Source organism: Gracilinanus agilis, chromosome 4 (assembly GCF_016433145.1).
Source record: "Gracilinanus agilis isolate LMUSP501 chromosome 4, AgileGrace, whole genome shotgun sequence".
Classification (NCBI taxonomy): domain Eukaryota; kingdom Metazoa; phylum Chordata; class Mammalia; order Didelphimorphia; family Didelphidae; genus Gracilinanus; species Gracilinanus agilis.
Window position 1 is genome coordinate 325,673,776 of NC_058133.1, and position 12,180 is coordinate 325,685,955.

The following is a 12,180-nucleotide window of genomic DNA, read 5'->3' on the forward strand; positions in this document are numbered from 1 at the left end:
TTCTGCTCATTTCACTCAGCATCAGTTCACTCTGTATGAGTTTCTTCCAGTTCATATAGAAATCCTCTAGTTCATCATTCCTTACAGCATAGTAGTATTCCATCACCATCATATACCATAAATTGTTCATCCATTCCCCAATCAAGGGACATCCCTTCATTTTCCAATTTTTTGCCACCACAAAGAGTACAGCTATGAATATTTTTGTATAAACATTTTTCATTATTATCTCTTTGGGGTACAACCCCAATAGTTGATCAAGGAAGCTGGATCAAAGAGCATGCAATGTTTTAAAGCCTTTTGGGCATAATTCCAAATTGCCTTCCAGAATGGTTGGATCAGTTCACAACTCGACCAGCAGTGTATTAGTGTCTCAGTTTTGCCACATCCCCTCCAACATTTATTATTTTCCTTTATTGTCATACTGGCCAATCTCCTGGGTGCGAGGTGTCAGGTACCATCTTCTACATAAAAACTTTCCTGATCCCCACTCCTCAAATGTTATTGCCCTCCCTTCCAAATTCTATTCTATTTCGCTACCCTTTATCTCGAGATCTTTTTATCACCTCCAGATAATTTGATAATGATGGTTTAGTTGATAAGAAATAAGTGGACCCGGACAGGTCTTTCTGTCAGCTCATGATGATGCTCCTGCTGCTGCTGTGGCTGCTGTTGCTGTGTCTCTTGCAGCATGGAGTTTATTATATATTCTTCGACTCACTTCACATAAAAGAACCCCCCCCAAAAAAACTTTGCATTTGCGCAGAAACACAAATTATGTCATATCAAAACACAAAGATTCTCATTAGCTTCCAAAGAGAACAAGGCTAAGATAGAACTTTGCCTGGGTCCTTATCAGAAGGCTGTGACAGGGAATATTTTCTTCAGGGCGAAAAGCCCCTCCTGGAGGAATTTATGACCTTGAGTGTCTGAACTACCTTTGAAACAAAAACAGTTGTATTTCTGACCAAGGGAGAGAGTGTTAACCTCTTAACAGCTGGATTATTAGGAGCTTAAAGCTTTTCATTAAGGAAAGGTGTGGATCAGAAAAGGAGTCAAAAGAGGAGTCTCAGATTTTTATTATTTGAGACTGTTTCTCTTATTGGCCTCCCACATAATTCCCCCTTTTCTTTTAAATTGAAGTGATTTCTAAAACTCTTATTAATGAGAGGAATCACAGAGAGTGGTCACAACCCTCAGCTGCAGAGATCTTGTAAACTTCAGCTGGATCTGATGGGATTCACAGATTATACTGACAGTCCATGTTTCTCTATTGCTCTCAACACCTTTATGTGTGTATATACTTACTAACATCATATTTGTGCTGCACATATGTTAAATATGTCCTTATCTTCTCCATTAAAGCATAGTCTCCTTGCAAGTAAGGATTGTTTTCATTCTTTGTACTTTAATAATGCCTAGAATAGTGCCTCGAAGTAAGAACTTAATAAATGCTTTTGGCTGATTGATTTAATTTAAAGAAGTAGTAGCAGATAAAACTGATACACTTTAATGTGTTTTCTACTAGGTTTTACAAAATAATGCAAAGTACCAGGTAGTACCAAAAAAGCTGACCATAGGCAAACGCCTGGCACAGTGCCTGCACCCAGCATTACCTGGTGGAGTTCATCGAAAAGCACTTGAAACATATGAGATTATCTTCAAAATCATTGGACCTAAGCGCCTTGCCAAAGATCTTTTTCTTTACAGGTAAGAATCATTTTAATATTCATGTATACTATATTGCTATGGCTTCATGTAAACATTTCATGAAAGAAAAAAATGATAATTTATTCATTTAACTGTTTTATGCTTATTTTAAAAACTCCTTTGTTTTATACACTTAAAATTAGTAAGGAAACCTTAACAATGGCAGTTATTCAGCTCTTAATATTAAAACTTTTATATAATTCATTTATGCCATTCAGAGAAATTTTTTCAGGCTCTGTTAGGTCTGGACATGATAGTACATGCCTATAATCCCAGCCACTGGGAAGGCTGAGGCTGGAGAATCTCTTGACCTTGGGAATCCTACAGTAGATGATGCCAGTTGGGTGTTTGGCATTAATATATACCTGTAGAAAGGGAAAAAGAGAGACCAAGTTGCCAAAGGAAAGATATTTCCAACCTAAGTTGGAAATAGAACAGGTAAAGTTTCTGTACCCATGACTAGCAGGATAGAACCTATGAGTAGTCCCTACTTTTCCATCCTGGGAGAGATGGGATGACCCTGTCTTTAAAAAATTAAATCTCTTATTTACTTCCTTCCAACTTAATTGTTTTGTAGAATCACAGATGTGAGCTTTGGTTACTCGGTGGGTGATACGGTCTCTAGCAGTAATAAGGAAATTTGGAGAGTTTTGTTTTGGACATATCAAGTTTGAGATGCCTATAGGACATTCCTTTTGAGATATCAATGAAGATGTATTTGGTAATGTGAGACCAAAACTCAGGGAAAAGGATAAGACTGGTGTATAGATCTGAGAATCATCTGCATTGAGATGGTAATTGAACATATAGGAACTGATAAAATCATTAAACAAGATAGTATGGAGAAAGAAGAGTCCAGTACAGAGCCATTGTAGACACTCATGGTTAATAATAAAGCTTTAGGGATTTGATTATCCACAGCTCTGTGAGTTAGTTCTATCTTTATCCCCATTTTTAGAAGTGAAAACTTCTTACCTTCTTTCTTAGAATCAATACACAAAGTATTGATTCCAGGACAGAAGAACAGTAAGGGCTAGGCAATTGGGGTTAAGTGACTTGCCAGAGACACAAAGCTAGGAAGTGTCTGAGGTCAGATTTGAACTCAAAATTTCCTATTTTCATTCTTGACTCTATCCACTGAGTGTCCTTGCTCTCCCTTTTAATCCCCATTTTAAAAGAAAAAGGAAACTAGCCCAAGAAGTTAAGTGACTTGCCCAATGTGTAGCTAGTAAGTTTCTGGGGAAATTTTTGAATTCTCATTTTCCTGACTCCACATTCATTCTAACCACTATTCACCTCACTGCCTGTAGGGGACATGACCTGGATGAAGACCTACAAAGAAGGCTGTGGAGGAGTGCTTAGGCAAGTAGGAGGGAACCAGTTAAAAACCTAGAGAGGAAAAGATTATCCAGGAGAAGAGTGATTGACAGATTACAGAGGTCAAAAAGGATGATACTTGAGAAAGGCCATTAGATTACACAACTGAGAGATTTGAGTGTTTTTATGGCTTCTTTGGTGACTTTTACTGTGATTAAGTTATTGAAAATCTATTTCTTATTCTGTTAAACTGTGTATTTTAAAATTTTATGTGTATTCATTCAGAGTTTAAGTTGTCAGTTTTATCATATAATTTATTTTATTTTATTTTATTTATTTATTTATTTTTTTAATTTTAAACCCTTAACTGCTGTGTATTGACTTATAGGTGGAAGATTGGTAAGGGTAGGCAATGGGGATCAAGTGACTTGCCCAGGGTCACACAGCTGGGAAGTGTCTGAGGCGGGATTTGAACCTAGGACCTCCTGTCTCTAGGCCTGGCTCTCAATCCAGAGCTACCCAGCTGCCCCCATTATCATATAATTTAACAAAATAGTTTCTAATAATTTCCTGAATTTTCTTTTTTTGTAGTGGTTTCTCTGTTTTCACTCATGATATTGACAAATTGATTTTCTTTTCATTTAACTAGATTAATAATTTATTTTCTTTTTTCCTCCTAATTAGTTCTATTTATCAATTCAGTGGGATTTTTTTTTGTTTTCATTTTGTTAAATTTTATTTTTATTGTCATGCAAAATACACTTCCATATTCATCATTGTAGTAAGAACAAACTCATACATATCCAAACCCCCAAAATAAAACCATAAATACACTAATGTGAAAGATGACTCCAACTTTAGAGGTGTCTGGTAGCATTCCCCATCATTAATTTTTCAGGATTGTCCCATACCATTGCATTCCTGAGAGTAGCCAATTTTTGTACAGTATTGCTGTTATTGTATAGGGTGTTCTCCCAGTTCTGTTTATTTCACTCTGCATCACTTCCTGCAGATCTTTCAGCTTTTCAAAATCATCTTGCTTATCGTTTTTTTTAAAACCCTTACCTTCCATCTTAGAATCAGTACTGTGTATTGGTTCCAAAACAGAAAAGCGGTAAGGACTAGGCAATGGGGGTCAAGTGACTTGCACAGTCACACAGCTAGGAAGTGTCTGAGGCCAAATTTGAACCCAGGACCTCCTGTTTCTAGGCCTGGCTCTCAATCCACTGAGCCACCTAACTGCCCCCTTGCCTATCATTTCTTATAGCACAGTAATATTCCATCACCAGCACATTTTACAATTTGTTCAGCCATTCCCTAATTGTTGGACATTTCTTTAATCTTTATTCTTCAATCTTTAGTCAGTGGGAACTTAATTAGTTTCCAGTTATTAACTATCATAAAAAGTACTACTCTGAACATTTTTTTATACATGAGGCCTTTTTTCATTGGGTTTTATACTCAGTACTGTGGTCTTTAGGCTATATATGTTTGGCATTTAAGTGCAACAGACCAGTATTTGACAGACTTAAAACCCTAAGACTAGAAGGAAGGGCTCCCTATTGCTGAGGACACTGGAAAACAGTTTGACAGAAATTAGGTTTAGACTAACCACTTATAGCATATGCCACAGTTAACTTGAAAGAGATACATATACATACAAAACATCATTTTGAAGAATAGAGATCAATACCTTTCATAACTATGGGCAAAGGGAGAATTCTTAAAACAAAGTATCTAAGACAGGAGTCAGCAACCTTTTTGGCCGTGAGAACCATAAACGCCACATTTTTTAAAATGTAATTTAGTGAGAGCCATACAGTGCTCACAGTGTGCGCTCCTGTAACAGCATCTGAAAAAAAATTGACTTTATGGCTTCTGCAGAAAGAGCCAGATATGGCTCGAGAGCCATACGTTGCTGACTCCTGGTCTAAGAGGTCATAAAATAGACAATTTTCCTACATAAAAATTAAAAGTTTTTGCACAAAATCAGTAAAATAGAAAAAAAAAATCACAGATACAAGATTAGCAATTCATAGTTAGTACTTGTTCCTGAAAATATATTGGAGTTTAATGGCCTGTGAACTCAGTATGAGTCAAAAGTATAATAATTATTGGGTAATGATATAATGATAAATTATCTAAGAAAAAATGCCTTATGAGCAAGCTATATTAAAAAGGAATAGCTTCCAGTTATAAACGAGCCCTACCTCTACTGTCACTTAACTTCTCAGACGCTTCTTCCTCCCCAACAAAATATTTAAAGGCCTATGTTACAGAATAGTTGCAGATCTACATTAATACAGAGATCTTCTTTATATTACACCAGTGATGGGCAAACTTTTTAAAGAGGGGGCCAAAGGAAAGGAAATGCTCATCTGTCAGTCTGTTTCTAAGGCAACTCTTTTAAAGTTTCATTGTATTGTGTCCTACTCATTGTATTTGTCAGATTAGGAATAATATCCCATGGTCAGATAGAACATTTCAGGGGGCTGCATCTGGCACGCGGGCCGTAGTTTGCCCATCGCTGTCCTACACCAATGCTTTTAGCCAAAGAAGAATAGACTTTAAGCATAAACTAGCTGCCTTCAGATATTTAAACTGCTGCCATTTGGAAGAGAGATTGAAATTTGTTTTGTTTGCCGCCAGAGAACCCAACTAGGAACATCAGATAGAAGTTACAAGGCAAATTTAGGCTTGCTCTAAGACATAAATATCAAGTGAGTAGTGCCAATTGCCTGCATGTGACCCACCGTATTCCCAAGTGCAGCCCGAACTAGACCAAAATGTAACTGGTAAATATTTAGCGAAATAAATGTACAGTGCAACAAAGTCAATGTGGGCCCTCAGGGATCCTTTTATACAGTTTAGTGTCCCTAGTTTCTTTTTAGATTTGACCTTATTGCTCTAAGGCAGCATTGGCAAAGTATTGGCACTCGTGCCAAGCCAGCACAGGGGGAGCTGCTCTGTTCCCCTCTTCCCAGCGCCTGAGGACATTTTTTGTATGCCCTGTCCCTCTGTCTAGCCGCCCAAAGTGAGCACTTCCTTCTTCCCCTCTCTGAGGTAATGTGATGGTTCATAGGCAGCTTGAAGTTGCAATTTGGGCAAGTGAACTTGAAAACCTTCACCAATGGTGCTCTATAGGGAGCCATGCCTCTATATGATTTTTTGGGGTCCTGAGTGGCGTGGTGGCATAGGATGGTTAAAGCAGAAGAAAGAAAATGAGAACAACTAGACTAGTGGTTAGCCCATGCTGTTCCGAATTCTGCAGGCTTGGGAGTTTATTATATTCTGATTTCAAGTAAAGAACACAAAGGAATCACAGTTGTGAAGGGATAATAAATCACACATATAACCCATTGAAGTCTAAAGAGTAAAGGTGCAAAGACAAATGGTCAAATTTCAACCACCAACTTAGTAGGGGATAATTCTGGGAGAGGAAATACCCCATGGAGATGCTCACCAGTCAAATCCTAAAGGAGCCAGTTACTAATCTGAATATGCAATCTTATCTAAGTAACATTTGTTAGGATTCAGGCTTCTCAATTATCTAGGAAAGGAATCATTAACTCCATAGATGCTGGTCTGCCACTTCAAAGCTCTCCAATAAGAATTCTAAGAAAGGTGGGGATCAAAGACTGAGTCAAAAGAGGAGCCTCAGATTTTTATCTTAGATGGCCCATTCTGTCTGTCCTGACATGCAGTGCAGAAAAATCATACACACAGTTTTACTTGTCGATGATTTTGTAATGGGGTCCAGATAAAATATCTGTTACAGACTCTGTTTCTCTAAATGACTCCTAATAGCCTCTTGGAGGGATCAAGTTGATTTTGGATTAACCTACCTGCTGGTACCAGAGCTTTTTGGGGCTCAGGTGACCAGGACCAAACACAAAGACTGCCTCAGTCTGGATTGGTCACGTAGGGAATCCAGATAACAGGCCCTAAATTTGATCCTATTTCTCCAATGGCATTTCTACATCCAAAGGCTCTCCACAGTGCTCTAAGGAATAACTTCCTTAACAGAGCTAGAAGAATATGTGTTTATGGGGTAGGAGAGTTAGTGTTGAAAGTATTCATTTCAGAGGCTAGGTGACCACTTTTCAGGCATATGGCATAAGTTATTATTTTGCAAGTATGGATTAGAGCAGATGATCACTCAGGTGTCTTCCAACTCTGACATTTTTTGAATCTGAGCATTTTTTTTAACTGCAGTCAGCCAGAGTATTTCTAGCATATAGCCTCCCTTCAAAAGAAATACATTAATAAATAAAGCTTTTTATGCACTTAGTCCCAAATATTTGACATCAAGGGTCTTTGACATCAATCTCTATTGTTGCCTTCCATGATATATCCTGCTTTCTCATCCTCATTGATTCTTGGTCCTTATTCTTTCATAGATTCTCCATTAACCATCCTCCCAAGATACTGGCAAGTTTCTGGTTTTTATAATACAGCCTTTCATTCATTCTGGTATAGATCTTAGGTTGTCCATTTATTATTGTACTTGGTGGACTATTATTTAATAACAGTTATATTTGCTTTTCTTTTTCCTAATAGTTCTGGGCTTTTTCCTCTTCTTGCCAATGCTGCCATGTCTGTTAAACCAACACTGCTGAGTTTATATGAGATTTATTACCTGCCTTTGGGTAAAACATTAAAACCTGGTCTGCAAGGATTATTAACTGGAATTCTACCCGGCTTAGAGGAAGGGTCAGAGTATTATGAAAGGTAAGATGGTATTAATCTGGCAGGTATTACTGTTGGTGATAAATAATAAATAACCTGTTGCTCTCCTGATAGCTTTTATGTTTTGACATCAGTATAGTATTTATAGATATTCCATAGTACTGAAATTGAGAGAGATTTTTGAGATTATATAATAATATAATAATTACTATATATAGTAACTTAAAATAATGCTGTCTTTTATTTTGCTGATGAGGATCCAATATGCAGGGAGTTGAAGTGACTGCCTAAGATCACAGAGATTGAAAATAGCAGTGGCATTATTTATTTGAACAGTAGGTTCTCTGACTCCAAATACAGTGTTGTCTTTAATCATCAGGAATGTTCTATCCCTTATATTTTTCCTAATGTAATTTTACTACTATAATAGTACATTAATTTTGGGGGGAAATTTTAGGGAAATATTTGTGTGTTTATTTTTAAGCCTTAATCTTCTGTTTTAGAATTCACATTGGTTCCAAGGCATAAAGAAGGTAAGATCTGGCCAATTGAGTGACTTGCCCAAGGTCACACAGGAATGAGATATTTTATTTTATTTATTTTTAAACCCTTACCTTTTGTCTTAGATTCTAAGGCAAAAGAGTGGTAAGGGCTAGGCAATGGGAATTAAGTGACTTGCCCAAGAGTCACACAGCTAGGAAGTGTCTGAGGCCAGATTTGAACCTAGGACCTCCCATCTCTAGGCCTGGCTCTCAATCCACTGAGCCACCCAGCTGCCCCTGGAAAGAGATATTTTAAATGAACAAAAAATAAACTCACTAGAGTTCAGCAAAATTGGTCATTGTGGAATCAAGCTTTCTAAAACTCTGCCAAGTAGTATGGAGATTTTAAATGTTTGAACTTAAATTTCATCTAGCTTAACCAAGTATAATAAAACAATCTCCAAGCTGAAAAGAAATAGGCTTATAGAAAGAGGGCCAATCTCACAATAAAACCAGACTCTGATTAGGAGCTGAAGGTTCTGAACCTTGTTAGTGGCCTTCTTATATACCCCAAAACTTATACAAAAGATACAATAATTTTTTTAAATTTTTTTACAATTTATTTAGAATATTTTTCCATGGTTACATGATTTATGATTCCCATCCTTCCCTACCCACTCCCAGAGCTTGACAAGCAGTTCAAGTTCCACTGGGTTATACATGTATCATTGTTCAAAACCTATTTCCATATTATTCATATTTTCAATACAGTGATCTTTTAACTACATAACCTCAATCACATTCCTATCGATCATGTTTTTCTTCTGTGCTTCTGCTCCCACAGTTCTTTCTCTGGGTGTGGATAGCATTTTTTTTCATAAGTTCCTCTGGATTGTCCTAGATCATTGCATTGCTGCTAGTAGAGAAATCCATTGCATTTGATTGTGCCATAATGTATCAGTCTCTGTGTACAGTGTTCTGGTTCTGCTCCTTTCACTCTGCATCAATTCCTGGACGTCTTTCCAGTTCACATAGAAATCCTCCAGTTCATCATTCCTTTGAGCACAATAGTATTCCATCACTATCAGATACTACAATTTGTTCAGCCATTCCCCAATCAAGGAACACCCCTTCATTTTCCAATTTTTTTGCCACTACAAAGAGTGGGGCTATAAATATTTTTGTACAAGTATTTTTTCTTATTATCTCTTGGGGTAAAAACCCAGCAGTGGTATGGCTGGATCAAAGGACAGGCAATCTTTTAAAGCCCTTTGGGCATAATTCCAAATTGCCTTCCAGAATGGCTGGATTAATCCACAATTCCACTAGCAGTGATACAATATGTGCTCGAACCACATTTACATAATAGAGCAAAGGGATGAGCAATGTCAGAAAACTCCCCCAAGAATCCATCTTTCTTTAAAATTAATTAATTAATTGGTTTGTTTGGTTTTTTAATTTTTATTTTGAATGTTTTCCCATATTTACATGTTTCATGTTCTTTCCCTCTCCCCCAAATCCCCCTTAGCCGATGCACAGTTCCACTGTGTATTACATGTATCATTGATTAAGACTTAATTCTATATTATTAATAGTTGAACTAGAGTTATCGTTTAGGGTCTACATCCCCAATAATATCCTCATCAGCCCATGTGTTCAAGCAGTTGTTTTTCTTCTGTGTTTCTCCTCCCATAGTTTTTCCTCTGAATGTAGCTAGATTTCTTTCTCATAAGTCCCTCAGCCTTGCTCTGGAAGGAATCCAGATATCTTTATAGTTCCTCAAGAATTAAGTAAAATCAGATAACATGGATGTGCTTGAACCACAACTTTACATAATAGAGCAAAGGGATGTGGAATGTCAGACAACTTTATGCCAGCTGTGTGATTTTAGGAATGATTCTTTCAGAATTAAATGATTATTTTTTTTAGAAATATTTAATACTTACAATTGAATAGTTCCAAAAGGACTAAACTACTAAAAAATGTTTAAGATAGAATCATATATGGTTGAAATACAGAAAATACTTCAGAGAGAATCATATCTTGATTATTTTTAGAAAGTTTAAGATTTATGAACACAAAATAACTGAATTATTTAGAAATTAATAGATTAAATTAATTAATAGAAAAAGGCTATTACTGATGTGATTATTAGGAGAGTAGAGGATTTCACATTCACATATTCTGGCAAGAATAGTAAATGTTTTTCCTAACAGATGTGTGCCCTTGGTTTTTCATGGCAGAGTATTTTATTTTAATGAATATGAAGCAAAACTGCAATAAATCCTTTGTTTTATATTTTAGAACTAATACCTTGTTGGAGAAGGTTGCTGCTGCAGTGGATCAGTCAGCATTCTACAGTGCCCTTTGGGGTAGTCTTCTTACAAGTCCTGCTGTCCGTTTGCCTGGAATTACTTATGTTCTCTCCCATTTGAACAGGAAGCTTTCAATGGAGGATCAACTTTATATAATTGGCAGTGATATTGAGCTAATGGTATGTAATGTTTCTATTTTCACTAAAAAACTGCATGTGCCACCACAGTTACTCATTAGGTTGCTATAACTTCTTTAAAAGTTTAAAAATCTTTGTACAATAAAAATAGTTTTTCTTTGCTTCATTCTTTTTTAAATTTTTATTATGAACTTAATTGTTCATAAACACATTTCATTGTACAAAGAGTATTTTGCATGTAAGACTGAGTTTCTATTACACATAAACTTTATTTTTAATTTTATTTTTTATTTTTATTTTGAATATTTTCCCATAGTTACATATTAAATGTTCTTTCCCTCTCCCCCAAACCCCCCTAACCCTCCTTAGCCGACGCACAGTTTACTGGGTTTTACGTGGATCATCGATCAAGACCTAATTCCATATTATTGATACTTAGACTAAAGTTATCATTTAATGTTTATATCCCCAATAATGTCCCCATCAGCCCATGTTTCAAGCTAAACTTTATTTTTTAAAATGTGAATATTAAATTTAGCAGGTAATAACAATTTCCAATTTTTTGCATCTCCTTGTTTTCTTCTGTGCATCTTAATGTTTTACTTAGCCTTTCTTTTAAAACTTTTTTTTGCATTTCTATCAGTGTTTGCTTATTCACATCCTTTCCTCTTCCTGCTAAGAGAAGACCCTTCCCTTTTGAACAAATAAGTTTAGGGAAACAAAAACTTCAATCCATCGACTATTTCAAAAAATGTATTTCATCCTGTGAGAGGCATATTTCAACATTCTTCTTTAGTCATGATTGGTCAGTGGCTTGATCAGATTTCTGAAGTCTTCCAAATTTGTTTTTCATTATATTATTGTTATCTTATAAGTTCTCTTGATTCTGCTTATTTTACTCTGCATCAGTTCATAGAAGTTTTCTCAAGTTTCTCTGAATCATTCATGGTCATCATTTTTTACAGCATAGTTCTTTGTATTCATATACTATATCTTCTCCTTACCCTCATTGATGAGTTTCTACTTTATTTCTAGCTCTATGCTGCCATAGAAAAGTGCTGCTATAAATATTTTGATGTATATGGGGTGTTTCTTGTCACTGATTTCTTTATGTTATATATCTAATGATGGAATTGTTGACTCTAAGCATGTGGAAATTTTAAATTTATTTGCATTATTCCAAATTGCTTTTCAGAGTGTTTAGACCAATTCAGGGCTTCATTGATAGTGTGTTTGTGGGCTATCTTTTTATAACTCCACCAACCCTCATTTTGTCTTTGTTGCCAATATATATGTGAAGTCAAGGCACAGGATTGTTTTGATTTTCATTTGTCCCCTTCTGTTTTTATGCCATTTACTTGAAATTTAGTCAAGAAAAAGCTTTTTAATTTCACATAATTAAAAGAATTTTATCATTTCTAATCACCTCTGTCTCTGGTTAGAAGTTCACACCTTTCTCCTTGGTCAAGGCGTAGTCAACAAGCATTTAAATGCCTGCTATGTGCTAGGCACTGTTCTATGGTAAAATGA

At 36.0% G+C, this 12,180-nt stretch overlaps 1 protein-coding gene across 1 annotated transcript in view; it reads left to right on the forward strand.

The window, feature by feature from the left end:
- Nucleotides 1–12,180, forward strand: part of DOP1A (DOP1 leucine zipper like protein A) — a 109,320-nt gene that overhangs the window by 20,856 nt on the left and 76,284 nt on the right. Inside the window, exons 3-5 of the mRNA XM_044676304.1 lie at nucleotides 1,529–1,710; nucleotides 7,588–7,758; nucleotides 10,503–10,692. Coding sequence (XP_044532239.1) covers nucleotides 1,529–1,710; nucleotides 7,588–7,758; nucleotides 10,503–10,692 — 543 coding nt within the window. The remainder of the gene's footprint in view (nucleotides 1–1,528; nucleotides 1,711–7,587; nucleotides 7,759–10,502; nucleotides 10,693–12,180) is intronic.